Below are 27,267 nucleotides of genomic sequence, written 5' to 3'. Positions count from 1 at the left end.
CCCGGCATGAGCTGACTTTCCTCGTGCAGCAGAGTGGACTCACGCTGATGTGTTCAGTTGGGCTTTCAGCCATTAGTGTTGACTTTAGAGCCTCGTTTGATAGAACGTCTTCATTCTTGTAACATCTCCTTTCACTGTACATATTGTCAGATCCTTCATTTCTTTTGTCTATAACTGAAAGAAGTCTTAAAAGACGACAAATATACGGTAGCATAAGCTTAACTAGCAGTAACTAGCTTTTTCCAGAGCACATCTCACGATCTTCCTCACCTGATGTAATCACATTGTCTGTTAACATGTGACATCTCCATGACAACTGAGCAAACTCCATCCGCTTTGGAAGACAGTGAGATGTGGGTGAAAGCTCCGTAAAAAGCTAAGTTGACCTGTTCTCAAGGTCAAGAGTGAACTTTCATGCTCACCTACGATAACACTTACTTACTAACTCAAGCCTTTCATAGTCGTCCACCCAGAAGAACTGAGTCATTATATAAACAGTAGAAACCGATCAGTACTGGAGTATTTAGTCGAATTTGAGGCGCATTTTACTTTTACAATAAATCAGTGGATGTTAATTATTACAGAACCAGTAAATGAACTGAGCCTGGACGCTTTAAAGTGAACTTGTCAGTGATCTCTGGTGGATAAACTGTTTCTAAATGATCTTTATCTAGTTTGGCCAATGCATGTGCAGAAACTGATAAATCTGTGATGAGCTAAAAACCTGACTGATGATATTGGTACAACATTCAACAGGCTTTTTCTTCAGTCTCACTTAATTCACGTCACAAACGGAGCCCTTTCCCTTCAGGAGGCCATCGAACAAACCTGCTTCTCTTATGGTGGTGGTCCACACTGTAGCTGCTTGTATATATTTTATATTTATCACCTGCGTAGACCAGGGATACCCATGCAGAATGAAAGATCTTTCCAGTGAGCTGCTGCTCAGACGTGTGCTGAGACATTTTACAGTTTGAAAAATCAAACTGTCAGTGCTCTCTTGTGGATAAATAGTGACACAGTTTCTAAACTACCACAAACATTTCTTGTTAGTTATTGGCCGACATACAGTCCAACTCAATATATCGCTAACCCAGCCGGCTCTCCTGCACTGGGAGAAAACACTTCCAAACACTGACGCTCAGTGTTTTCAGGATATTTGACACATTTCTGGTATTTCTCCAGACACTTGTCACATCACAGGAGAAAGTTTTGGCCTTTTTCAGGGAGTTTCCTGGAAACTTCCAGCCTGCTGTTCCCCTCAGTATCTGTGCTGAAAGTAAACAGTGCTAACATGTCATTTTCAGGAAGCTGAAGGACAAAAAGTAAAGTAGGAGCTGTCTCCTTCTAAATAACAGAATCCCAAATGTCAAGGTACAGTTTTAACTCCTGCTGGAGCACAAACATCCTCAAAATGTGTCCACAAAGTGAACAAAATGTTGGTTCACCATTACCTGAACTTTTAGGAACCTTGTGAGACTTGTTTCCACTGTATTTTCCAACCTGGGATGTCTGAGATATACTAAAAGTGACAGCAGGTGACATCATTTGTATATGCTGTTTGGAAGGCGAGTGTGGGAAGTGGTCGTGGATCAGACATCAAGGTTCTAGGTTCCTGCTTGTTGCAGTGTGACAGCACATAACCTGCACTAACAGCACTGCCTCTGAAAGTACCTGGAACATTTGGTGTCCCATCCTGAGCAGTGCCCATATTTAGTTCCAGGATATCTTCCCTCCAGTTTTTGCCTCTCATGATCATTACAGTCAAGTCTGTTGTCGGTAAAAACACTTTCCACTTTTGATGTTGTTTTCAGAATCCTTGAAAACTATTCAACCTAAAAGGCATACAGCAACAAGCGACGCGAGAATAAATAAACCACAAGAACAAACGCCAGAGACAAACCACACAGACATCCTCCACACATAATAACTAATCAGGGTGAATCCTGGATAAGCAGGTGGATGGATGGATGAAAACCTTTCAGGAACAAAGTGACGGAAATGTCCGTTACAGTTAGCTCTACATCATTTATTTAATTTGAAAAGATCAAATTCTTGTAGATTAGTTGCTCTCATTCACTGTGTTTATTTTGCAATTAATGCTGTCTTGTTAGTGCCTTCCAGCTGGCTGTGTTAATTCATTCAACCTGCTCAGAGAACTGTTGCGCCTGCGGTCAGTCCTTCAACATAATCATCAGCTGGTGTGTTGGCTCCAATTAGTCAAGACTACAAGAGAACAAAAACACTTCAGGTCCAAAACACTCAAATGAGGCAGGAAGAAAAATCTCCTTATGGTATTTGTTAGAGGTTGGTTAACTCAACACAGGAACGTGGAGGATTTAATGGTACCAAAGGGTTATTTCACAGCTACTGCTGATAAATGTTTCAACCTTATTACTCAGAAATCACAATCTTTCAGTTTGTTATGTCGAAAACCACTTAATACTTCATTACACATGAGGCTCATGGGGTGTTGCTATGGAGATGACTCCATCCAGAGCCATGAAATCAGAGTTCTTGAATATTCACACCTCAACATCTCAATAAGAAACAAAACAAGTGCACCAGAGCTGCTTAATTTATCCAAAATTCAATATTTAGATTCATCCCACGGGTCCTATGAAGCGAAGGAATGTGCCGCTCTCTGATTGGATGTTTCTTACAGCAGTGCTCGCTGGGATTTACCGTTGACTTACATTCTAAAGCTGTTATCTACAGTCTTTGACTTTGTGTTCTCCGTAGGAGGTAAATGTAGAGTTTATTCATTAAAGAAGCGTAATTGGGACTTCTTACTTTCAGCCCAAAGGCACAGAGAGGGAGCATGGGAGGTTTGAGGGGGGAGGAGTGGAGGAGGACCAAAGGCCGACTCCCCGCTGCCGGTCTGTGGAGTTCAGAAGTCCTGGAGATTATCGATCTGACTCAGCTGAGAGGAGCGAACTGATGGAGGGGAGAGAGATCAATGAAACTGAGTTGTCGAGTCGCACATTGGTTTCATTTGCCTTCTGAAAGATTGCTTTAGATTTTGAATCCATCCGTTCACCTGTCAGCCACACAGCGTGGCTACTGCTAATATGCTAGTGGCGTTTATTTCTTTGTGACAGTACATTTCCAACTATACACCTCAATGTCATGCTACCCGCTGATGATGATGTCATATTGTTTCATACTTTCATAGTTCGTTTTTTTACAAATATTTCAGAAATCAGCTTAAAACATATGCAACAATTTCACGGAAACATCTCGAATGATATAAATACACTTGTCGGCTACAACCTGCAGGTGCAATTCCAGGATCCGTATCCATCTTCTTTTATTTTATGTCTATATGTTATTGTTCTTTTTCTGTCAGATGTATAAAACACCAACCAACAACGGACAGAATGCACACAGAGAGGTGTTTAAACCAGCAAACGTAAAAGCTTTGATGAACTCGTCCTAGCTGAGTTATATAGAAATGAGGCAGAGAGGAGCAAAGTGGATAGTTCTTGATGTGAAAATGTCAGAGATTATTACGTTTGAGCTACATAATGATTCTAATAACTGAGAGGCGCAATGAAAAATGTCAAACATAAAGTGCTTTTATGATTTTTGCACTGGATTGGATCAAAAACATATAGCTGTCTGTTCACACAGAAGCTCTCCCATTTAAGTGTCAGAGGAGTAATTATGAGAAAAGAAAAACTACACAGAAGATTGTGGAGTACAAATGTGTTTTTAGTGGAGATAAGTCATTCTTATAGCCCTCACTGGGCCCATGTAGCTGTAAAACACATTTTAAATACCTCGTCTGCCTCAGAGATGCAGTGTGTGGAAACCGAACGTCGCTCATCTTCTTTTCTTTGTTTGCTGAGTCTAAAGTGTTTTTATACTTACAGTCACATTCAGGAGTTGATTCTCGTCGTTTTCATTTTGCTCATGACCAACTCTGTTCTTTTGTTCTGGAAATACAGACAGAGCCAAACACTCTGACATGACCTCCGGCTCACACTTTTTAATGACATCCAGCAGGCTCTTGATTTATAAATGCTGAGGTCAGAAGTCCAAAGTCCCCCAGCAGAGTATTTTTTCACAAAATGTCACATTTTATTTAAATCCATTGCATCCAGTATGATCTAGTATTTGTTTTTGTTTTCATTTATTTTATTTCATGTTTTTGTCTAAAATGCTCAACGTTCAAGAGTACTAGCATACATAGGAAGGCTCACATTTCACTATTACTGGACCAAATTGTGAAGAAGTAATGAAAAGTAGACTTTTTAGTGAATCTTGTAATGAGGTGAAATATAATTTTAATGTTTCCATATGAAGCAGAGTGACAGTAGTTGTTTAAAATGAATGTGTGGATATAAATGCCTTATTTGGTATTAATATCTGCAGATATTTATTCATCTGATTTGCTCCTCTCTGACATATTGTCACCTTAACGTTGTTGAGGCTGATGTGTCAGTAAACCTACCTCTACATCCAGCAGACACAGAGCAACATCAGCATCCATTTACAGTCGCGTTTGTGTCACCTGATGGATGTCAGTCCAATATTTACTCTCCTTTTAGCTCTGGTTTGGTCTCCACCAACTCCTAGAATAATATCTGTCCCTTTAGCTGCTAAATGCTCACCTTTGGTCACCAGCTGGTCTCTAGCTGTGTTTGTCTGTGCAGTTTATCAGAGCTTGTTTGCTGAAAACAGACAGTAAGTATCCTGAAAAAGCAAAACAATGAGCTAAAGAGGCTAAAAATCCCTGGTGATAACCCATTTCACCTGCAGCACAAAGCGTGAATCTGCGTCTCGTACACACTTGCACACACACCTCCATACAGAGCAGTCTCTGCAGGGCTTTCTTAGCCCTGTGTTGTGGTAGGCAGTTGTAGCCATCTTTGAGCTGCTCTGACAACAAGATCAATGAGACCCAGTGAATGTCGCCCAGGATGCCATTTCGGTTCTAACTGGAGACATAAAAGAGCCCCCAGGCTGCCATATTGGCCCAAACACCCCGCTGCTTACGTCTCTGCTTGTTTCCTTGTGAGACCCCGCAGGGAAATCACCTTTCAACTAGCGAGACACTCATCTCCTATGAAATATATATGCAGCGTGAGGTAATGAAGAGGTGCATATGCGCAGTGGCATTTCGGCTGCCGTCTGCAGACCTTCAGTACAAAGTAAGATATACTCCCTGGTGTCAGAGCTTTGATAGAGATGGATGGAGCCATTGTGGCTGTAATAAGATAAAGGTATTGCATGTTGACATTTCTGTTAAGGTGCCAGAATAACTTGAGGCGAGCTCTCAGAAGTACATAATGAAAAAGAGACTCAGGAGTTGCAGAATGCAACTCGATTGCATTTTTATCCTCCTGTTGCTCTGACGAAGACCTGACAAACAACATACAGCTGGGAGAGTTACAGGTAGTGAAACCAGCTGCAACTACAGAGAAATGTCTTTTTATGTTCGTATTTTTATTCAAATCAACTCAACAGGTGAGACAGGATCTGGAATGATGAGGTCTGGAGATCATCCTTCTATATCTTATATCGCAAAAAGTATTATTTTGGTATCGGTCCTGAAACTCTGGTATTTTATTAGCAATAAGAGAAAGGATAAGTAAACCTTGAACCAGTCATTAAATAGAAAATAAATAGTGGTACAGTAGTATTCATCTTCTTTTCTAACTCTTGGCAATAATGCAAACAAACACATTTCCCGAAATGCAGAACTATTCCTTTAAAGCATTTCTCCGTACCTTCATTAGGAGTCAAAAACTCCAAAGGGTTCCGTTCAGGTCTAAAGTGTTCATCTGTCATGGCGCTTGATGCAGACTGTGGAGCATATTTAAGGAAGCCGAATCATTTTTGGATTCCAGCAGTGACTTCAGTCCCAGAGGAAGACAGAAAACCTTCAGTGTGATGCCATTAACTCAGATCCATAGCTCTTCTTTTGATTCCTCCCTCCCGCCTGCCATGACGACCTCTGTCAAACTGGGTGTTTTTGTGCACATCACAACATTTGAAATGTCCCTCGGTCCCTCAGCGTGAATCAGACGGACTTTGAAGAAATGACTCGATGTGAATTTTATTTCATATTTGTGTTTCAGGTCTTGTGAAGCTGGGCATCCACTGTGTCACGTGTCAGAAAGTTGCCATAAAGATTGTCAACAGAGAAAAGCTCAGCGAGTCTGTCCTCATGAAGGTAAGACACTTGTGTGTAATCAGTGTGTGTTTATGAGCTCCTTGTGGTCTGGGATCAATACATTCCTGTCCTTGCACAAAAGGCTTTTTACGCCCCACCCTCGGGCGGCCCTACGGGACAAACAAACACTCCACCACAGAGAAACACCTTCAAACCACCAAAGACATGGGATTTATTAACTACTACTTTATTAAATCAAGTCAAAACACAACAGCCACTCAGAATCCCAGGCTGAGAGGCAGCAAGACCTGCAGTCTCCACACCAGAAGCCCCTCTCTCCTGATGCTGGCACAGCACTTCACTCCCGGGCCAGGTGCACCTCATTGAGCAATCAAGACGTAGCACACCTGGGCAGAGCTAAAATGATAATGAATGAAGACCTTGAGATGAGCCATCTCAGTTTGATGGTAAATGTTGATAACAAAGTGTGTATAGGATTAATCTGCCAATGTTCTATATTTGTGTTATTGTCAACAAAACCCATAAAAAGACCAAAACCAACAAAGTGTTCTCTCAATACTCTCAGACTTCCTGTCTGTGCCTCTCAGCTCCAATCACTCACTGTAGTTTGTATTAAATGTTTCTCAAACAGGAGCAAATAGTGCATTTACTGGGGACTATTTTCAGTGGCGGATTAATCCACATTTGGTGCTCTGGTGAGTGTTTGGTGAAATAAACTACAGTGTGTGTGTTCATGGTGATGAAGGAACATGTCACCCAGTGCAACAGTGTGGCTCACTGATGTGTTTATAATAATAACAATAAGAAGAAGAAGAAGATGAAGATGATGATACACCAGGCTGTGATACACACACAATACTTGTTAGTAGATATATTCACTGTTGGTTTTGATCTTTTCTTGTTCTTTGTTGACTATAAAAACATACAGCACATCTCTAACGTCATCCTTTGAGTTTGAAGTGTGTCGAGCTCGAATGTAACACAAACAAAACTAAAAGTCTAAAAACAGCAACTAGTCGTTTAGTTTCCATCTCTGGCTCCATGTGATGTGATGTTCTTCTCCTGCGAAGAAGAACAATATTCAGAACGGCTTCTCCTCCACAATATGTCCAGTCGTTAGTTTGATAGAAGAACAACACTGATTTGGGAAAATGAACCCACTTTCATCTTCCACACCCACCCACAAGAGCGGGAAATAGACCAGAATGCAATGCAGGTGCAGTGTTAAGTTTCAACCTCGCTGTCAGTGTTTCACCCACACGTTGAACACGGCTGAATGCAGCTGAGTGCAGAGCAGGTGTTTGGACTTGCACCAGCGGACGGGCTGCTGCTCTTTTATTATTACTGTCACCGCTTCTCTCTTTCCGCCTACACCTTAAACAAACAGCTGGATGCAGCTAAACCAGGCAGGATGAGTCACATGTAGTGTGGCAGCCTCCAGTGAGGTCGGCTCATGTTCAGCAGTCAGAGTACGTGTGTGTGCAATACTTTTTCTTTCTTTTTGGTCAGCAGAGGTCATTTCTAACGTTGGCTTGGCTGAGCCTCTGGTGGTATCTATTCTATTTTTCAGATATCTGTCGCTGAAGTTTCTGTTTCCAGCCAAAACAATGGAGGTTAATGGAATTTTACTTTTGGTGCTCCGGCATTGAAAAACGTCCAGGCCTCATGTCAATGTTATTGGAACTACTTTCTCCTGAAGAAAACTGTGGACAGTGTGTTCTGTGCATTATTCAGTGACGATGCTAAGTACTAATACACACAATTCTATTACTGTCATTACTTTATAACTTCATTGGACAAAATTGTGGGTCTTCTTTCCACTTAGGAAGGAGACAGGAAAGGCAGCAGGGACACTGTTTCTGGAAAAGACATGTTGCTGTGAGACGGAGGAAGAAATCTCAGAGACAGATGTGAAAACCTGAACAAATAAAACCAAAACTATCTGCGTGGCTCGATACCTCTAGAGCAGAGGTTCCCAAACGAAAGAGAAACTTAGTGTCTCCCTGGGACCCAAATATTTATATATGCAAATATTTATATATATATATTATCATTAACAAATGCCACTCTCACTCACGAGAAGAGAGAGAGAGACAGAGCGGTGGAAAAAAAGAACGCTCTTCTTCTTTTATAATTAGGAAAATGAATTTATTGGCGACCCAATAAAACGGGTCTGTGACACGTCTTGGGTCGCGACCCTAAGTTCGGGAAAGACTGCACTAGATGTTCCTCGCTCCGAACCCAAATATAATCTTTGTAGACATGAATTGATTTTTATGCCCACATGGGGCAATAATCTGCTGACATATTATAAACACCTTATAAAGCTGATATGGCTAATGCAAAAACAAACAATTGCTTAACATCGAGCAAATACTAATCAACTCTCTGTCTGTCAGCTCTGGTTCTGGTCTCCTCCACCTCCTGAGGGAAACATCTGGCTCTTTAGCTGCTAAATGCTGCACTGTGTTCAGCGGCTCGTCTCTCACTGAGTCTGTCTGCTGTCTGCTGCTGAGCTGCAGCTGAGTTTTCAGCGTGTTCGTCAGAGCTTGTTTGCTGAAAACTGCTGCCTGCTGCTGCTGGAAACAATACTGATGAGAACGGTCAGATTCAACCAAAACAGTAGAGTTGTGACTGTGAAACCAAAAACAATGAGCTGAAAGACGGTTAAACACTCTGGACAGCTGAGGGGAACTGTAGAAATGGTGATATTATTTGTGGACTGGCTACCCCTTTCACATTAATGCATTGGTGATATAGAAATATAGATTTGTGCAGCTTTAAACATCCACATACAAAGGTTCAATAATTTGTAGAGGAGTAAAGTAAATGCAGCAGCAGTTAACACTCATTCTTCTCTGGCTCTCCTAATGCCTTCACCAGCTCTGAGCTGCAGGAGAAAGCCTACAAAACCTTACAAAGTCATTTTCTGAAAAATACGACTCTACAGCAAAGCAGCACTCTCAGTGACAAGACTGTATTTTGCTCTTTCATAACATGTTCAAATGCATCCTCTGTCTCTAAGTGCTGATCTGACATCCATTATAATTTTTCTGTATTATATTCTCTCTCTCTCACACACGCACACACACACACACACACACACAGATTGACAACATTTCTGTGTGTATAATTAGCAGTGTTTTGGACTGGATTACTGTTGTGTAAAGACATTTTTGACAAGACAGGCTCATCACAACTGGCTTATTGAACACACATACACACTGTGTGTGTGTGTGTGTGTGTGTGTGTGTTTGTGAGTTAGTCACTATAGGGGTTTCATGTAGAATGGACCTGCTGTAATGATCAGCAGCAGCTAATTTTCCAATGAGAAAGTCTGTTCGTCACACCTCTTTGGTTCTCGGTCCACATCCTAAGCACTTGGCAATTACGTGTGTGTGTGTGTGTGTGTGTGTGTGTGTGTGTGACCAGGCCGTTTGCTTTTTGCTGATAACTGTCCTTTCATCCTAATAAGCAAAGTGAGTGAGGAACACCCCCCCCCCTCCTCCCCCCTCTCCTGAGTTAATACTGGCAGCTAATTGGTTGTTAACAGTGATGTCACTGTGGGCGTGTGTGAGTGCAGAAGGCTCTTCTGTATCATCTGGTGCAGTAACATCTCGTGAATGTTGTCAAGATAACTTAAGTCCGTTTCAAGGGTGTGAAAGAGGTCAGAGAGGCGAGCTTGTTGCTGATTGGTTGCTTGATTGATTCCCCATACCAGCACGATGAATGTGATTGGGTAACGCTGAGGAGCAGCACTTCCCCGCCTCATTATCACCACTGTGTTTGAGGCACAGCGTCTATCGGATTGAATCAGTAAGAAGAAGCACTGAAATCACTAAAAATAAGTGTGATGGGTGAAGAAACACTTACAGTCAGACAGGTTGGAAACAAACCTCCAGGTTAGACAAAACGCACTTCCTGCTTCAGCCTTTACCTGCCACACACACACACACACACACACACACACACACACACACACACACACACAGTTTCCCTGTACAGTGAGGTATTATTACTGCACCAACGTGATGGTTTTACCTCCAAATAAAGAGGTTAAGATAGATGATAAATGAAGCTGCAGAGCGCTGTAGCTTTCCTGTAGCTGAAGCCTGGATGTTACATTTCTTTGCCACAGTGGTTCCATTAATATCAACTTTTTTTTTTAGCATTTCTATCAGTAAAATTCTCGTGTCATGACAACACAACCCACCGGAGTATTTTTAGTTTCTCTCTTTCATTTCCATCAGATAATCAGCCTGTTGTGTTTTTAATTAGATCTGAAAGGAGGAGATGAAGGTAGCAGATGCTTCTGTTTGCCTCTCAGTGAAATGTTGTGTTTTTTTCTCGTACCGGAGCTCAGTTTTCCTCCGTCTGCTGACGTTGTTGTGTTCGATGCCAGCCGTTCCCTCCTCTGTCTGTCTGGGGGGTTGCCCCAGCAGCTTCCTCTAATCTTTCCCGCCTCTGTCTTATTTTAGAAGATGCTAAGGCCGTGTTGTCATGGCAACAGGCAGCGATTGGCTTGAGTTATGGCCGTGTTGTTCTCACACAATGAAGTCCAACCAGCCCCCTAAATATATATATATAAATATATATATATATATATAAATAAAAAAACAAAAAGGCAGAGGGGCTTTGGTGCATGTTTAAAACATGATGTTCACCCCGCCTGCTCCCCCTGCTTCTGTTGGCATTTTGAAGAGACCCCATTTTGTCCCATTTTGTTTGACATTTTCAAAGTGCTGCAGGTTTACTTCTTTCTGTTCCTCTCTTTTCTTTCTTCGCTGCTTTTATCCTGAACTTTGTGTAGCGTTGGATGAATTCTTTTGAGGTTTTGCATATGAATGTATCCTCTGTTCACGATACAAGACACATTTACATTTCCCTTGTTCATTGTTACACATGGAACCTTTTTAAAGGAAAACCCAAATCATTTCCATATAAATACATTCTTTATCCCTGACTGGTACAGTTTATATACAGTTCTTGAAGCTTTTCACTTGGCTGCACTGAACTCTTATTGTCTAGTAACACTTTAAGTGTTATGTGTCTGGTTTGCTCGTCTTCACCAGAATAATGACAGCAACTTGTTTATGAGAATTCATGTGAATTATGACTCTCGACTGAAGCAAAGGTGGAAGTGGGGGGTGGGGGGGGGGTGCATGATGCACGGGAAACCTCACTGAAGAATGTCAACATTGGACAATTCTGCAAAACCCTTTTTTCTGATGCCAACATTTTTTTAATTCTTGTTTTTGATCATTTCTGCGCATGATAACTGGATCTAATGTCGACAGCATTAGTTGTTTCAGTGAAGTTATGATGTTTGTCCGTCAGGGGGCAAACGAGGAACCCAAACTATGATCTTTCCCTAAACTTAGTTAGTTGTGTATAAACATAACCTAGCTTTAACCATAGCATTGTCACATGATAACGATTTGTAATGGTTTTAGAAGGCAGCTCCAGATCACGAGATGTGTGTCGTTTTGGAAGCTATTCATGGATTTACTCTGTTTTCTCATTTAAAGAGATGGTTACTGAGTAGTGGGTGTGTGCATGTGTCAAAGTCCCTGGGAAAGAGACGGCCAGACGGGCACATTGCATGCTACGGCATGACATTGATGTGTGTGTGTGTGTGTGTGTGTGTGTGTGTGTGTGTGTGTGTTTAAATGGGTGAATGAGAAGCAAATTGTGAAGTACTGTGGATACAAGTGCCACGAAAATGCAGCCATTAAATGCAGAAACTCAAACCGTCATCGACCGGAAATCCAAAGGAGGAAGACGTCACATTCATGACGATATGAAGAAGGAGCAAATCAGATCCTGCAAGTGTCCATTTGAGATCTCAGAAGCTCCCCGTGCTCCCTGTAACCACCGACTTAACTTCTTCCTGTCCCCGCTACACATGTTCCTCTGCGGTCTCTGCCTTTGTCATGTGCTGATGGACACGTGTGTGTGTGTGTGTGTGTGTGTGTGTGTGTGTGTGTGTGTGTGTGATTCCTGGTGAGATAAGCAACCTGACATTTACAACGCTACTTCAGAGATCAGCACCTTACGCAGGCCGCAGCTTCAGCACGCTTGGCACGCAGATGTCGAACCTGGCATTTACAGCAGAGTGTCACTGCTGCTAATGGAGAGTCTCATTAGAGGAACCGCAGGAGGGGGATCCTCGGCTGCTAGCATTAGCGGCTAACAGACAGAGGAAAGCTACGGCTCAGTCAGGGACACACACACATACATGCTGTTTTGTTTGAAGAGTGGTGTTTCAACCAGTGTTTGTGAGCTCAGATGAATTTAAATATATTTTCAGTTTGTATCACAGAAACTTTGAGAATATGAATCTGCAGTGTCAGCCATGTTCCAAAACTTAAATCCTTTATTAACTCATTACTTATCGTACTACTTACTTATTCACATCACTAAGAAACGCCTTTTCTCTCTCTGCTACAAGACTCTGATTAAACAAGTAGTTAGATGGGGGAAAACCTACTTCACTATTTCTTATTGGTCTAAATAAAGTGTCTTTATAATAGATTTTAGATTTAAATTTAGATGAATTGAGACACTTATAAAGTTGTTCTTGCTGACACGTTAGCAGTCAGTCACATCCAGCTGACAACATGAGCGTCTCTTTGGAGTCGTGTTTGAGTCCAATGTTCACTCTCCTTTGAGCTCATATAAACATCAACAAATTGATTCGACATTAATATAAAAGGTATTGATTATTGGAGACGGAAAAACAGTGTTCACCAATATGACAGTAACATCAAGAATCTCAGTCGAGGCTGTTTAAATCTTAACGTCAAATAGCGATGGGAGTTTTCAGTCTGGTCCTGAGGGAACGTTTGTGTGGTAACCATGAAAGTACAGGAACAGCATGTGGCAAGGCAGTGTGTGTGTGTGTGTGTGTGTGTGTGTGTGTGTGTGTGTGTGTGAGAGAGTGATTAAATCTCTTTTTCCAGTTGAAGTGCAGCAGCTTGTGTGTCTTGAGTTCTTCAGAGGTTGAACCCGGCCCTCTCATGCCTGACCGGACTCATTTCATCTCCTCAACGACTGGCTGGTTGTGTTAATGGTGTCAATACTGACTTAACTGTGTTGACTCTACCCAGTGCTTCTACTGCACGAAGAGTGTGTGTGTGTGTGTGTGTGTGTGTGTGTGTGTGTTTTATGTGATGGAAGAACAGGCCCTGAGTGTGTCTGTTGATTAGCGTCTATGATAAGAGCCTGTTTGGTTTCACACCTGATACTTGATGATAGAAAAATCTATTCTGGTATTAGAGCCACTCACCTTCACAGCAGCATCTTTTTAGGAGAATATTAAAATAAACTTTGTCACCTGTGAATCAAAATATGTATTAAATCCTGAAAAAGGTATGGAGGGGAGCCTGGAGTGGGCAGCTTTTCAACGTTTCAATGTTTGATTACAATTAAGTAATTGATGGACACTTTTGAAATTTAAATTTGCTTTTAAATGATGCAAATAACTCATAGATTCTTAATTTCAGGCTGTCAGTTCTATCAGTAACAGTATTGTACTCTGCTAGTTAATTGCTGACATATCAGAAAGTGGCTTCATTGCTTTATTTGGAGGTCAAACTGAAAGTGAGCACTCCTGAAGTGCTGCTAATAATCCCTCACTGCACATGAAACAGTGTGCGTGCAGACAGTAAGTCAGTCTGAAGATTCAGATAAACTGATGGATCTTTGGGTATCATTTGAAGTTCACCTTCGTCTCCTCTCAAACGACCTGATCGTGTGCCTGCTGGTCTCGTTGCCCTATCGGACGTCTTGGTGGTAATGTCAGCGCATTCTCAGATCTCTGCAATTACATTCACTTTAATGTCCACACAACCAGAGTCAGTGGGACTTGTTTTCAGTGCGGTTCACAGTGTCAGCAGTGAAGATGTTCCCCCTTCCTCAGTGGAAGTGAAGCTCGTAGTCTCTACGGTGTCTGTCCTCACCGCTGATGCCCCTTCTGAGTAACAGAGAGGTGATGGAGCAGATGACGGTGCGGACGACAGATGACTGAAAGGATCCTGATTGCAATCCACCACAGAAGAGAGCGTCTGCCCTTTTTCCCCGTGAGTCACCACTGACCTTAATCTGCTCATGGTCACATCAGCCCTCCCTCCCAGTGATTGTTGGTAATGTGTCCTGTCTGATGCCGTCGCACGCTGAGGAGGCTGCTGGCTCCGTCTCACTCGTCACCGGACGTCTGAACGGAAGAAACTGGGCACGCCGCCTGGTCGTTACCCAGCAGCACCAGCAGCACCAGCAGCACCAGCAGCAGCCGCTGGACGAGCTGCGGAGACGCTCCCTGCTGATTGGCTCAACTCATGGCTGAAATGCGGACGCCTGCTCTGCTTTCCTGTCCTGACCTGTCCTCTCCTGTCCTCGCCTGTCCTGACCTGTGCTGACCTGTCCTGACTTGTCCTCTCCTCTCCTGTCCTAGCCTGTCCTCCCCTGTCCTCTCCTGACCTGACCTGTCCTCTCCTGTCCTCGCCTGTCCTGACATGACCTGTCCCCTCCTGTCCTGACGTGTCCTCTCCTGTCCTGACATGACCTGTCCTCCCCTGTCCTCTCCTGACCTGACATGACCTGTCCTCCCCTGTCCTCTCCTGACCTGACCTGTCCTCTCCTGTCCTCTCCTGTCCTGACATGACCTGTCCCCTCCTGTCCTGACGTGTCCTCTCCTGTCCTGTCCTGATGTCTGCCTTTGATTTTTTTTCTCTTCAATCCTGCCATCTTGTTTCCTTTATTTTCACCTCGTCTCCTTTTTCTGTTACTATCATTTATTTTCTTTCCTTGCATTTCCTTTTCTTTTCTGTCATTTCTCTTTTCTTCTCCTCTCCTTTCTTTTCCCTTTGGATCCCTGTCTTCTTCTTTCCTTTCTCTTTTCCTCTCTTCTCCTCCCTCCCCTCTCCTTTCATTTTTCCTTTCCAACCTTCACCTTTCCTTTCCTTTTCCCTTTGCTTCCCTTTCTTGTCTCAAACCTCTCTTTACTTTTCTGTCTTCCTCTCGTCTCCTCCGCTCAGTACTCTGGTCTTCCAGTCCTTCGTCTGAGTGGATCTGTGTCGCTTCATGAATTGCTGGATGGTCTTTCTCGTCTGCCAAATCACACGAAGCGGTCGACAACTACCATTTGATTGCGAAGCTGCCATCAGACAGTGATTGGATGGCCGGGCCGGGCCGGGCCGGGCCGGGCTCTGCTCCTCAGCTCTCCTCCTCTCTTCCAGGATCGTCCAGACGTCATAGCAACAGATGGCGGTTTGATTACCGAGTGGATGTTCCAATTTATCGCCCCTCGTGCCCCTCAGCTCTGTATTGTGTTTCAATTAAATAGGGATTTGGTGGCAACGCGCTGTAACCCGAGTCAATCCTCATAATTCATTAAGAGGAGCTATCACGCATGGAGGCCTTGACTGGAGGAGGTTGTTGGCATGAGTCGGAGCTGTGAGCCCCTCGATGGGCTCGGGAAAATGGGCATCAGCAGGGTGTGAACATAACACGCCCGCCAGGGGCCAAATGCTGGTAAGATTAGGCTTTAGCGTAAAAATCAATAAGGCTTCCTGACTTTATGAGCAACTGACATTAACAGCTAACTGAGTTAACTGCTATTAAAAGCTTACTCAGATATATTTTGGCATATATTCATATACAAATACAATTTTTCTACTGTCCATTCATACACTCAGTATGTTCCCATCAATAATATTTATCACCAATTATCACCAAAATATGGTTCAATACACAGCATTCAAGATGGAGAAAGGGTATGTATTGATACTATACTGAGTATTTTGCTTGGTTTGGTTTGGTTTGGTTCTCCGTTGTACCTCCTCACAATAGCTGCCGTCCTCCTTGAAGCAACAACCTACAAACAGTTCAGAGCTTTCGGGCGTTGAGTAGTTGATCGTGGAATATTCCTTCATTTGCCTTTGGATGCAGTTTCTCTAAAGGGAAATACACACCAGTGACGTATAACGAGTATCTTGACTTCCACTTGTCATGACATGCAGCGTGCGTCAAAGGATGCATCGCTCTGCAATATGGCCGAAGTGTTTGTCTGGACGCTGCGTGTGTGTCATACTTACAGCGTCGGAGGAGTGTGTTTTTGATTAGCACTGTTTAGTCCTTTGCTATTCAGTGAATGAGTCAGTCAGTCAGTGTGTTTAGAAGGTGTGTTGCAAAATTGACTCACTCTGAATGAAGCCATTTATCGCTGCAAAGCCTGAGTCACTGTCCGTATGGCCGGTCTTCTCAGATAGGTCACCACCAGTCTTCCCCTGCTGTCTGAAGCTGTCTGACTTCACACTTGGCTTCAAATGATCACCGCTTACGTGTCAGAGATAAAAAAAAAGACAAATCACACCTGACCAGGCTCAACACTTCATCTGCCACCTGATTGATTACGAACTTCCTACAAAGTTCAACATGTTGCGTACAAGTTTCGTACGTTAGTTAACGTAACTCAACCGTGATCTTTCCCTAAACCTAACCAAGTAGTTTTGGTTTGCCTAAACTGCGGCCGTTTCACAACCGTAACCACGTGTTGTTACTGTTACTGTGATGACGAAGGACCGGTACGCCTGTCGCTGGTACAAGGTGGAGTCCTGAACTGGGCCTGGTCATACCAACGTTCAGAACAGCAAACTTTTTCAACTCTAGTGAACTTTTACTCTGCTGACCTTTATTTAGTAAAACTATTTACAGTGAAAGTAATGAAAGAGGGATAAATACTATAACAGTTGTATAAATGAAAAACTGAGAGAATGGACAGAACTGGAAAGGGTGTAGTTTTGAGGTGTGGTTTTGGACAAAGACTGTTCATCGCTTGGATTAACTGTGTTAACACATATTTAGTGTGAATGCTGCTCAACAGGCTCACATCCAGACAGGAGTTTAGAGGAGAACCAGTGCGTCCCCGTTTAGGTATTCTGGACACGTCCAACTGGTAGGAGACCCCGAGGCAGACCCAGAGCACACTAGGAGGATTATATATGCTGTCTAGTCTGAGATGACGTGACAGAGGAACGTCTGGACAACTGTGTTGGATATATGGATTGACGGTAACCTCAGGTGTATTCTGCAGTCTGCAGGCCACAGCTCAGTATGGAGGCCTGGAGTACTAACACACTCTCTGTTGTGGTGCAGAGGAACCACCTGATGAAGATGTGAAGGAAAACAGAAGATTAGATTAGCTTGTCAGACACATGTATGTATATACAGTATATTTGATCTTTTTTTTTCCAAATCCTCACAGGTGACTGACAAACTGATAACACTGAACAGTGAAACCATGGCAGACTAAAGCAAACCACAGTTTATTAGAACGCAAATGACGAAAGAGTCAAATGTGCGTCCTCCAGTCGTCACTAAAGTTTATAAATTCAAAGAAAGTGAGATGTTAGAGGGGTACTCCGTGATCAAACCAAGATAACCCTGATGACGTCACTGTGGTTATATTATATAAACTCCCTCTAGAGCCGACTCTAACTGTTGTCACAGGTGATGAGCGCACTTATCTTGATGACCCTTTAACTGGCACACTTAAACCATGTAGACAATCAAAATCTGACTCATTTTTCATCTCACTTCATAAAGGACACACTACTTTCTACTTTAATTACTCGACGTTAATCATTTTATATTAATGTGTCAAGCATTCCTATTGTAAAGCGCACACTTCTTTTCCCGTTATAGTCTGCATTGTGGAAGACTTAACTTGATAAAAGCTTCTAATGTTAATGCCTTTTTAATGACGGTGAACACAGCTGGAAACATCTCTGAGAGGATGAGCAGGGGAACGGTGATTCAGAAGAGATCACAGTGACCCAGACGAGAATTAAAGCGCTGTGGACTCAGTCACCCCGAAGAGGCTCAGACCTGAGGTGCCCATCTGAGATGAAAGATTTCTCCAAAGTCCTAGAAACCTGAGCAACACTGAGTCTTTTTTACATGCTGTAGGCAGCTGTGGACCCCCCACCTATGTTACAGCTCCTGTTCCTCCCAGCCTTCTCCACACACACTTTATTACTACACATTAAAAAGCCATATGGGTCATAATCGAGCTTAATAAATGTCACTGCTCACGCATGAAGGGCAGGGGGCTCAGTGTCTGCGTACCTTGTAGCCTACATGTGTTTAATTAGCCTCTGCCATGCTACACTGTGTGTGCACGATTGCGTCTCAGTGATGTGAGGAGATGAAAACGAGGGTAATTAGATCTGATAGCAGGAGGACTGATGCACTGCACCTGCATCCATCCCAGACATGAGTCACTGTGTGTTCACCTGCCGGTGGGAAAGGGTAACACCTGGAAATCCAAAGTCTGCGGCTTAATGCTGATGTGTTAAAGTGCTGCTATGTCACAAAATCAAAGCCAGGCGACAAACGATTCGCTAATATGGACATTACAAGAGTTGTGATGTGGTTTCGGCTGCTTGTCATTCACAGGTTCACAGGTTAGAATGAACGTATTAGAATAACATTTATGACGTAAGTATAAATGGTCATGGATGAAAACAGCAGAAAAAGGAAAAATAAAAACAGGAAATAACGTGTAGTGTTGCAGTCGTACCGACGTAATTCTATCAATCCCAACAGTCAGTGAGAAAACTTGACATCTCTAAATGGGGTTTGGAGAGTTGCTTAAAGTAAAAAAGTCAGCTACTTTTCTCCACATTATTTCCCTGAACTTACTAAACTTTCATCTGATTAATTATTACCTTTGTGATCCTGTATACATGATCCTGTACTGCCTCAGCCAGCAGTGCAGCCTGTTTTATTACACGGGTCACGTTGCAGGTCGTGTCAGATCTGGAACTGATTTAGAGAGAATTGTGGATAATTATTGGTTTGCAAAACTGGGTCCGTGTAGCCTTAAAAATGTACCGAAACATGGAGAAATGAAGTCCAGACTTTGTGGAGCGTATATGCGACGGTGGAAATAAAACGCGATTTTGACTCATCAAAGCAAAATCTAGAACTCAGTGTTCCTGTTGGTGAATAAAAACAGAAAAAAAGCCCTTGAAGGTCGTTCTCGGGGGAGCTCCCCAGTGTTTGGTCTGAATATCACCTCATTTTCCAGGCTAATATTGAAGCAACTGTATCTGCACTGTTCTATAAAAGAGAAAGAAAGAGAAAGCCTTGAAAGATCTTTAGTAATCTCTTGGTTTCAGAATTTCTCTCCTGGCTCTGCTTCCTGCTCAGCTTCAGGAGAAGTGTTTACATGAGAGAGATGGAGGGAGAAACTGGAACCTGCCCAGTCCAAGATGAAATGAAAATTCTTTTATTATTTATTTGCTGCCAGCCACCATCACGCGCCATGACAGACCTTTGAAGACTGGCGGCTTTGATGGAAATGAAATTTCATTTTCTGGCGTCCCGCGTCAGGCCTCAGACCTGTCACACCGCCCCTCAGCAGGGACACCAGAGAATGACTCGGACTCTCGGCCGGTTCGGCGACAAAGGGTCAGGAGAAGAGTCATGAGGACGGAATGAGCGATCTGTGTTCGGTGATTGACAGATGAGTGATGGCGTTTGTGTGTTCCGCAGCTTAAAGCCCAGCAGTGATGAGAATCTGAAATCAATAGGATGTATCTGCAGAGGATCAGTTTGATTACCTGTAGTATAGATCTCCACTCATTGATTCTCTTAACTGAAACGTGTAAAAATGATCTGGCACTTCCAACAAACTAATATCGATGAAGTGGCGTCTGTGGTGGAAACATCAGAGGTTGTACGGCCTCCGGGGTGAGATTTAATTTACAAGTGCCAACAACGAGTGTTGGTATCTTCACCCTCCTCCATAATACATTTAGCCTGATGGTCAGACTGAACTGCTGCCACTTTGTTTCACGTCATTAATTATTAATTCAGCGTGATAACGTGTTCATGTGAACGTGAAGGTTCTCACAATAACCTGGACTCCTCTGCACGCACAGAACTGCGCTATTGATTGTGCTTTTGGATCAATCTCTCCCATCTCTTCCTTCGAGTTGGTGTTGATCACCATCTTTCTTAATCTTAATCTTAATCCTCGTATGTTGACAAATACACGTAATCTGGCCAGCACTACATTTCATACAAAACACAGTCGCTGATGCAAGTTAGTTGTGTATTACAGAAGTTTTAGGAGGCGGGTTGGTGGTCTGAAATGGTTTGTTGTCTTTCCAGTTTTTCTACAAAAGTATTTCTTTCTTTTATCTAATTAAATTAAACTAATGTATTCATCCTCATCCCTTAATTAAGGGATCTGTGTTTAATGTTGGGCATGTGAACATAAAAAATACATTTCCCATCCTCACATCCCAACTTGTTCTGCAGCTGCTTTGCATTCTGGTCCGTTTTCATGCTTGTGTGATGTGTCCCTTTAGTCTTCTGCTAATGAATTTTTTCCTGTATGATTGTTGAGCATTGAAGCAGAATATCAGCTCTGGAAAGAAGCCTTCTTTGATTCAGAGCCTGGAACATTTTCATTATCAAAGTCTGTTGTTTGGGCTTAAAATAGCCTGGTGTGACGTCATCGCTGTGTCTATTTGGCCCTTTATCCACAGGAATTACAGAAACGCACCAAACAAAATGAGCTCAGATGCAGTTTAATAACATGTCTGACTGATGGTGTCTGTGCAGAAACTGCTGCTACAGTTTTTCTCTGAACTCCGTTTACCCTGCGGCCTGCTGAGGTGCCAACTGCCAGTAAATCCAGAGCACAGCCGGCAGGTTGGAACTGAAACAGCTACAGGCAGCATCTGTATGTCCAGACATTTTCTCTTCACAAGACTCACCTGCAGCTGCTGGACTGAGTCCGCTGGCAAAAATGATGTAATTCTGTTATATGACAGGAAATCATGATTTGGTGTTATTTCATAGTTTTCTTGTTGTCAACAAAACCAGAAATGTTAGTCCGTCTGTCAATACTTTGACTTCCCTACTGCGTCTGTGGCTCTCTGCTCCGAGCCCATTGGATGTGAATCTTCAGCAACAGCTTGTTTGACCTGGTTTTCTTAACTTTTTTAAAAAGGTTCAGTAATTAAAAACACTGGCTAATGCTGGTTTCTGTGTTCAAACGGGGAAATAGTGCATTTGTTGGGGACTATTTTCAGCGGCGGATTAGCAGCAGGACGGTGTTGGAGAACAATGGAGCTCTATGGCACAGAGCTATAAGATGATTCAGGCTGTGATGTGCACACACACAACTTGTTAGAGGGATGCATTCATTGTTGGTTTTGGTCTTTTCATGGAGTTTGTTGACAATAAGAAAAATAAAACATTAACAGCCTTACATTTTAAATCAAAAGAAGTCAATTTGATTAAAAAAAAAAACATCAAAAAACATCAATTTATTTTGAAATCATGAGGACAGGAGGATGAGAAACAGCCAGCTGTCTGAATGATGATGATGATGATGATGATGATGCTGGTTGGGGGGATGACACTACGCCTGCTGTGCAGCGTCTCACATTGACACCGTGCATTCATAAGTGTGAGCGCTGGAGTGAGCTCAGGCAGGTGGTTGAATGCTGCAGACTGATGTTCTCTCATCACTGTGTTTAATAACATCTGCAGTGCTGCAGCGTCGGTGTACAGAGCAGAGTAGCACATCTGCTGATGAATGAATCCATGAGTCTTCAGTGCATGTTCTCTGATCCATACTGAAATGGTGATTTGGTGATCCCCTGACTTTTCCTCTAGCGCCACCAGCAGGTCAATTTAAATGTGTCCAATGCTCTGTGTGTAATTAGCAGATGTTAATATGCTAAAAAAGTAAGCTAAGATGGTGAACTTGGTATAGATTGTAACTGGTAAAACATTAGCACATTAGCATTGTCCTTGTGAGCATGTTAGCATGCTGATGTTAGCATATAGCATATAGCCCAATTGCTGAAGAACAGACCCATAGAGATGGTAGCATAGCATAGCATAGCATAGCATAGGTAACATAGACTCTTAACTGGTTGATGTGGAAACAGAAATACTTTTTATATTCAGTTTTTGACCCAGAAATCAAACACAGCCGTATAAAGAAACCGGCCATCAAACTTTACAAGTGAACCAGTCCAGAGGTTAAATGTTTGAGTTTTAGTTTGTTCCCCCTCTGGGGCTGCTTGGTGTGATTAATGTGACATAACAAATGCACATTCTCGTTAATGTCTTGGCGTAACCACTTTTCTTCTCCCTGTGTTTCTGTCCAGGTGGAGCGGGAGATAGCCATTCTGAAGCTCATAGAGCACCCCCACGTTTTAAAGCTGCATGACGTCTATGAAAATAAGAAATACCTGTAAGTACACGGCCGGACGCCGCAGTCCCACTGTGAGCGGCCGCGTCGTCACTCTTTTGATTTAAGATTCGAGATACAACTTCATTGTTTTATTAATTTGCCTTTGGCCTCACACAGATTTAATATGCAGGAAATGTACTGTATAAAGAGGTACGTCATGTGTAGTTGAAATTTGTTGCTGGATACTTAAAATGTACTGTTGTTGTTTTTTTATCAAAAAGAAAAATTCCACTGTTCAATTAAATTTCATGTGCTTTTTTCACTGACGGTGTTTTGGCCACATTACAGGACTACCTGTTGCTAAAATAACGTCTAGTCAGTGCTAATGTTAGCAAGCTAGGCTAACTAGCTCCCACATTCTGTCTGTCGTCACCACGGTAGCCGCTTGCTAGCAGCGTCACAGGAAACTGAGATAGAGTCCAAAAACTCTTTTACTGTCTTTTCAAAAATAGAAAAAATGTACGACTATAGTTAATAATTCTTGGAACAAATAGTGATGAATTAAAATGCCAGGTCAACACTGATAAAATGTGAAAATAAAGACCAAAAGCCATGTCTACATTACTCCGGGCTGCACTGCAGAACACCTTTCATCCATCCAGGATTTTATTAAAGCATGAAATGTTTTATTGGTCCCCCTCACTTTAACCTGCCCCCCCTCACTATAACCCGCCCCCCGCGACTGTGGAGCTTTAATGTATATCCGTGTTTCGTTGTATACATTAATCTACTGCATGTGGCCGCCGCGCTCCAGTGGCTCGGCTTAATGCGCTGTTCAATAATTGATAAAGGCACCGCCGTCAAATGGAGCAGGAATTTGTTTTCTTAATGTTGCGAGGACAGGGACGGATGGTCATCCTAGATGCAAACAGTTTGCAGTCGAAAATTTCACACTCACAAATCACAAGCGAACACGTTTCTAATTTAAACAGCTCTGACAGGTAAACGCTTCAGCAGATCTCTTAATCTGCTAATAAATCAGTCCGTGGGGAAGCCGGGCGGCCGAGCCGGCTCTCCACGCAGGGCCAGGATCAGCCATGTCTCCGAGACAAATGGAGGGAGGAGATAGATAAAACATTTTAAACCACAGGCACACAAACCAAACCTGGTTGGGGATTTTCTCAAGGATTTACATTCTGCACCAATGTACTGTGGTAACTTCAACATGTCGTAGCCAAATACTCTGATTTACAACTCAGTTGTTATTACCATTAATGCCGTTTTCATTTGAGCAAAAATGAAACGGAGGATTTGAGGATGTTTGCTTCCTGTGTGGAGGTGCGGTTATCTGACGGCAGCAGTTACTTGTTTGTTACTTGAATTAAACATGAGATGAGATCATAAGAGACTGCTAGGTACAAATCCTGTATCAGAAACAGAACATCCTGCACATTCGATCAGTTGTATTCACTTTATTAATGATAAATAATAAGGTGGAATAAAATACTTGAGTGCTTCTTCCATCACTGACCACCCTGATCTGTCCCCTCTCTCTTCCTGTGCAGGTACCTGGTGCTAGAGCATGTGTCGGGGGGCGAGCTGTTCGACTACCTGGTGAAAAAGGGCCGGTTAACGCCTAAAGAGGCCAGAAAGTTCTTCAGACAGATCATCTCAGCCCTGGACTTCTGCCACAGCCACTCCATATGGTTTGTTCCCTTTATGCTCATAATGATCAGCACACAGTAATTCTTATTAAGTAACAATGATCTTGTCAAAGGAGCTGGAATAACTGTTGATAATCCTTCACTCTCTAATTGACAAATCATTTCCTCACACGTGGCCTTCCTCTTGCAGGGTGAAATGCACACTTGCAGTTCCAAAAATCACTTCCCTTCAACCAATATTCCAACTTCAGCAGCCGAAACGATTTATTTTGTGATCCGTTGCTTTCCAGCAATATCAGCTGCTATTCAGCGTCACTTTACGCAAACCAGCTCATTTACATCTGTAGTCTCAGAAGATTTCCACTAAATTGAAAAATTGCGGCGATACAACATTTTGCACACTTGACAGTAATTTGCAGCAGGTTTAGTAAACGTCCTTCATAGTGAATTTTCTTTATGAAGCCAATCACAAAGACCTCGATTCAGATGAGGAAAAACTCCCCTTTTAACAGCGAAAAAAAATGGAAGAATGGAAACAAAATAAATTCACTAGAGAGAAAAAGATCAAAATATTCCTTGCTTCAAGGCAGCACAGTTTATTTTCTAAGAGTTCTTCATGAAGTCATGTTCCTCGAAGCACTGGAGTGTTTGCTCAGTTTTGATGATCGAACAACAGGTTCCCTCCTGTGCGCCTCGTCTTCAGCCTCTTTCCTCATCAGCTGTAGCCGGGGGCGACTTTAGAGGGTCCAGCTCCTCTTGATCTCTTTTCATCTCTGAGATCACCTTTAGTTCCTCAACGCATGGCTGCAACACTGTGTATCTAAGAGCAATTGCACATCAAAGAAGTCCTGCCTCTGACTCTCGGCATTAGACGTCAAGTGTTTAGCTTTGAAGAACTCGATTTATTCTGTGCTGTGTTCCTGGATGAACCGGGGAGATGCACAACCAGAGTCGAGCTCTTATCTACTGGTTTAATTTCCCTCACTCATTTTGAGTGAAAGGGTGGAAACTGACTTGGAGTTCTGGATAACTGGATTGTAATAAAATGGCCTTTACCACAGAAAAAATACCGTAGGTGTGAACGCTTTGAGGACTAATTGTTTCCCATGTCGCCCACACTACCTCCAGAGGCTCAAGCATAAAAGCAAAGTGCCTACGACTGTCAGGAGCTACTTCTGCAAAATGTGATAATCGATGAATAGTTGCAGCACTAACGGCTGGGCCACGCGTCCTGCATGAGCAGCGCGACTGCACCGCGGGTCACCTAGAGATTCAGAGGCTCTCCATGTCTGTATCTGTAGAATATGTCACAGGCATGAAACTCAACACTTAACGATTGAGCACACGCCTCTTAACCTATTTCTGTCTAACTGAACATTAAATATGAAACATCTGTTATTGATGGCCGTTATCAAAGGCAAATGGAGAAAGACTGTGTATGTGAATGTCTGTGTGGACGCGTGCGAGACGGCAGTTCAGCGAGGCAGCCGCCACACGCCGCTCATGCAGGATGTGTGGTCCGGCAGTAATGACACCCAGGGTACTGGGTACTGACTGGACCCATGAAGACCTTGGTCTGGCAGTAGACGCAGTCAGGACACCAAACACCAGCAGATACCAGCTGTAAAGACGGGCTTTGCTTCTTCAAGTCAGATCAACATTTCAGTGTGTCTTCTGTTTCCTGTCCTGTCGTCCTCCAGCCACAGAGATTTGAAGCCTGAGAACTTGTTGTTAGACGAGAAGAACAACATCAGGATAGCAGACTTTGGCATGGCGTCTCTGCAGGTCGGGGACAGTCTGCTGGAGACCAGCTGTGGGTGAGTGCTTTAAGTTTAACTGACGGGCAAGTCTTCACATCTGAGACCTTAAACTTTGTGTTTGATCCTAAACAATGCACAATGTCTTCTTCACCAAACCCTAAACGCTAACAGAGCGACCGTTAGCATTATAACAGTTTCATGTCATTTGGGGTTTTTTCTTTAATATTTCTGTCAACCTCTGCTCAGACCGTCTGTGACTGGATATAGAAACCCTGAAGGTACAACGGGATACTCGCTCTTCTCCGTGTCGCCAACACTTCTTTGTTGTTTTTGTTATTTGGAATAAATGATGTCTTGTTGAGTCCACGACAGTTTTTGGCGTCATGAAGAGGATTGTCCCGCTGCTACGGAAAACATAGTTTGAGTTGACTCATTGCCAGAATGACAGGGGTTTTCTTTCCTGTTCTGTTGTCTCTTCCTTGTGGAACAAGGTCTGGATGGTAAGAGAGATGTTACTGATTCTCTGCGCTGTGCAAGTATTAGACGAGGAATCCTAAAGGAAATAAAGTAAAGGCAGTAAAGCTGAATCTTAAGGGAATAAAGGTACCAAGACACAGAGCGACATTATTAGTCATTAAAAGTTGTGTTTGTGTCCTCATTATGATGATAATACAAGTCCTTTAGCTCTGTTTTGTCTCCACCAACTGGGATGTGAGGGAAATGTCAGGCTTTTCAGCTGCTTGATATTCCAGTTTCTCCACCAGCTCGTCTCTAACTGTGTCCGTCTGATGCTTGGTGCTGGGCAGGCGGGGTACAGGGGGTTTATCAGACCAGATGGGAAAACCAAAACAAGGAGATAAAAGAGCTTAAAGAGTTGGTGATGAGTCTGTATGGGTTCATCAGTGCAAGCAGCCCCCTCTCATTGCTAATATAAAAACATATCGAGTGCCGCTGTAAAGCAGCACACCTGAGCTTCAGTGAGACGTGTGTCTTGTTGATTTGGGCTGTTGTGTAAAGATGCCGTGTGCCTGTTGAAACAGTAGAAATCTTTCAATTTGTAAGGTCCCGGCTGTTTGTTCCACAGGCTTTAGAAAGCTCTGTAGGATACAGGCTGATCCAATGAGTCCCGGCTCACCACAGTTAACCGCAGGCCAACCAGTGTTTCACGGAGTCAGTCATGTGGAACAGCTAAAGCCCGACTCCTCCGGCTCAGAAAAGCTGCACAAAGCGGGAGAGAGAGAAGAAGAAGAACGTGGTGTTACCGGGCAGAATGTTCTGCCGACAGTTATTAGTCATTAGTCCTCATTATAATTCAAACAGTACCCCTCAAATAATGCAGCACGGTAGAGTTTGTTGATATCAATATACATTTTTTATTTCTATATGTTTTGATGGCCCAGCTGGGAAACTCACTCAAAACGAATTACTTCAGTTTTTATGGTGATTCATCACGAGCCACTAAGGGCTGTTTGTATCAGT

General features: G+C 43.0%; 1 protein-coding gene across 1 annotated transcript in view; it reads left to right on the top strand.

Moving 5' to 3' along the window:
* Positions 1-27,267, top strand: part of LOC139303391 (serine/threonine-protein kinase BRSK2-like) — a 103,521-nt gene that overhangs the window by 45,294 nt on the left and 30,960 nt on the right. Inside the window, exons 2-5 of the mRNA XM_070927227.1 lie at positions 6,087-6,181; positions 22,339-22,424; positions 23,930-24,070; positions 25,729-25,845. Coding sequence (XP_070783328.1) covers positions 6,087-6,181; positions 22,339-22,424; positions 23,930-24,070; positions 25,729-25,845 — 439 coding nt within the window. The remainder of the gene's footprint in view (positions 1-6,086; positions 6,182-22,338; positions 22,425-23,929; positions 24,071-25,728; positions 25,846-27,267) is intronic.

This window comes from Enoplosus armatus, chromosome 1 (assembly GCF_043641665.1).
Source record: "Enoplosus armatus isolate fEnoArm2 chromosome 1, fEnoArm2.hap1, whole genome shotgun sequence".
In the NCBI taxonomy this organism is placed as follows: domain Eukaryota; kingdom Metazoa; phylum Chordata; class Actinopteri; order Centrarchiformes; family Enoplosidae; genus Enoplosus; species Enoplosus armatus.
Note: the sequence above shows the minus strand (reverse complement) of the source record. Positions and strands in the feature narration are given on the sequence as shown.